General features: G+C 36.3%; 1 protein-coding gene across 1 annotated transcript; it reads right to left on the bottom strand.

Annotated features, from left to right (window-relative positions):
- Positions 1–277: 277 nt before the first annotated feature.
- LOC139897145 (pentatricopeptide repeat-containing protein At2g41080-like) lies at positions 278–2,324 on the bottom strand. The gene has a single exon (XM_071879802.1). The coding sequence runs from the start codon at positions 2,271–2,273 to the stop codon at positions 324–326; it is 1,950 nt and encodes a 649-aa protein (XP_071735903.1). The 5' UTR covers positions 2,274–2,324; the 3' UTR covers positions 278–323.
- Positions 2,325–2,588: the final 264 nt, after the last annotated feature.

Here is a 2,588-nt window from a genome sequence, read left to right as displayed (position 1 = left end):
TGTTACCCAGTTTACACCTCTATTTCAAAGTTTTTTTATAAAAGTCATAGTAAATGTATCGTTGAATGATTCTAGTTATGTGTTGAAGTTCAGCTTCTTAGTTACACAAAGTTATCACCTTTTATGGACTTTTGTTATTACCAGTTATAATTAAAGTATTAGCTTGAAATACACTAATATTAGGATAGTATACAAGGTAGATATCATACAAAAAATTGAACCTATAGTATTTAATATTCGCATAAAAGATGAAACAGGTGAGCTTACTCCTTAGTCAAAAATGGAAGGTTTAAGGTTTTTAATTATACCTTAACAACATTATGTTACCAATAGTCTCTACAAGAACATTGGCCTTGTTTGAAATGATGAAATCTACTAGCATCACGCACAATAATCTCCCGATTCTTGAGTGCAGATATATACTTCATCGCCACATGACAATCATTGCACACACGTAAATTCTTCATTATAATAATTGGAAAACCATCTGCGGTGTTCATTAAAGCAAATGCAATAGCTAACTTCTCACTATGGTGGGCCAAATCATCTTCCTTTTCTTCAACATCCATATCATGCAAAATTGACCCGTAATCAGGCTTATAACCCGACAATTTCAACTCTTCCATCAACTTTTTTAAATACAGAACAATGTTTTCATAATCGGGATGTGATTTATCGTTCATACAAAACTGATGAACCTCGCTCTTCATCTCAAACCAGCTTACACCTGGTTCCTTTTTTACCCTCATATCCCTCATTGCCTTCCTAAAATTAGACACATTTTGCCATTGTTTAGCAGAAGCTTGCACGTTAGAAAGTAGAACATATGATGCTGAGTCATGAGGATCCATACGAATAACTTCTTCAGCTATTCTTTTCGCCACGTCAGCATTTTTATGCAGTCTGCAAGCAGATAGTAAAGTTTTCCATATTATAGAATCTGCCTTCACGTTCACGGGCATAGATCTAATAACAGATTCGGCTTCCTCCAAACGACCCGAACGCCCAAGGAGATCAACTAAACAAGTGTAATGCTTTAATTGAGGTTGCAAATTATATTTATCTGTCATCAAACTAAATATCTTAATCCCCTCATCTTTTAATCCACAATGACTACAAGCATAAAGTAAATTTACAAAAGTAATATCATTCGCTTCTAACTTTTCTATTTCCATTTGATTAAATAACTCAATGGCTTCCTTTCCCATACCATGAAATCCATACGCAGAAATCATCGAACTCCATACTACAACATCGGGAATTTTAGTTTCAGAAAATGCTTTTAAAGAATCTTCTAAACATCCACATTTTGAATACATGCTAACCAATGAACTAAGGACAGAAAGTGATGAAGTTGACCCGGACTTTATTGCTTCTGCATGAATCTGTTGACCTTGTCCACGTGTTGCTAACTGAGAACATGAACTGAGCACAGTCACAAAAGTGATTTTATCAGGTCTGAATCCAGACAGTTTCATTAAGTAATACAAATTTAAAGCTTCTTCATTACATCCAGTTTGAGCTCTACCTGCAATAAGTGTATTATAAACAGCCACACTATGAATAGGCATGGATTTAATCACTTTTACTCCTTGTACTAAACTTCCAGACTTAATGTACATGTTAGAAAGTGAACTTCCAACAATAACATTGATTTCAACCCCTGATTTCACTACATATGCGTGAACCTGTTGGCCTGCAATTAAGCTTTTTAACCCAGCACAACCTCGAAGAACGCTACCAAGTGTAAATTCATCCGGTAAAAAACCCAATCCGAGCATTTCAGATAAACGTCTCAAAGCTTCCTCGTTACATTCAAAGTCAGTCAACCCCGCAATCATAGCATTCCAAGTCTCAAGATTTCTCTCAGGCATTTCATCAAACACTTTAACCGCTTTATCCAACTCCCCACTTTGCACAAACCCACCAATCAAAATATTACAAGTCATAATATTTCTCTTAGGCATTACGTCGAACAACATGAGTGCATTCTCCAAAAGACCGAACTTCAAGTAAGCATTGAGTAAGTGGTTAGTAACAAACCTATCGGAAGAACACCCGGATACAATTATCAAAGAATGAAGCTGGTGAACAAGTGAGATTGAGTTGATTTGTATGCATGATTTGATGAGGTAGGAGTATAGAGATGGATCGGCGTATATGTATGTATTACATGTTCTGAATGCTTCATTGATTTGGCCCGTTGAACAGAGATTGATGAATTTTGCAGGAGGTTGTTTTGATAGAGGGTATTTGATAGTTTTTGTGTGCATGGAGTTTGAACAGACATTGATAAGCTTAAGCTTAAGCTTCTGATGGTGTAAAAATTGGCCAAGCATCTCACAATGAAAAAGAAAAATGTTTAATTTTAAAAACAATTAGCAATATCGTTGATATATATTACATGTTACCTCCTCTGATGATGTCTCTTTCTTGTATCTCGGGCTCGGTTTCGTCGGAATTTGCCGGATTTTGTTTTTCCGGCGACTTAGGTTCGTCGGATTTGGGTTGCCGGAGGTTGGCTCCACATTTGTAGATATCTTCGACGAACTTTAGTATACACGTTTGCGGTTTGCCGGTGGGTGTTG

The sequence above is a fragment of the Rutidosis leptorrhynchoides genome, chromosome 3, assembly GCF_046630445.1.
Source record: "Rutidosis leptorrhynchoides isolate AG116_Rl617_1_P2 chromosome 3, CSIRO_AGI_Rlap_v1, whole genome shotgun sequence".
Lineage (NCBI taxonomy): Eukaryota > Viridiplantae > Streptophyta > Magnoliopsida > Asterales > Asteraceae > Rutidosis > Rutidosis leptorrhynchoides.
Note: the sequence above shows the minus strand (reverse complement) of the source record. Positions and strands in the feature narration are given on the sequence as shown.

Bases quoted from the DNA above. Each gene is read 5' to 3' on its own strand.
- LOC139897145 (XM_071879802.1), bottom strand. From the start codon at position 2,273: ATGCACACAAAAACTATCAAATACCCTCTATCAAAACAACCTCCTGCA.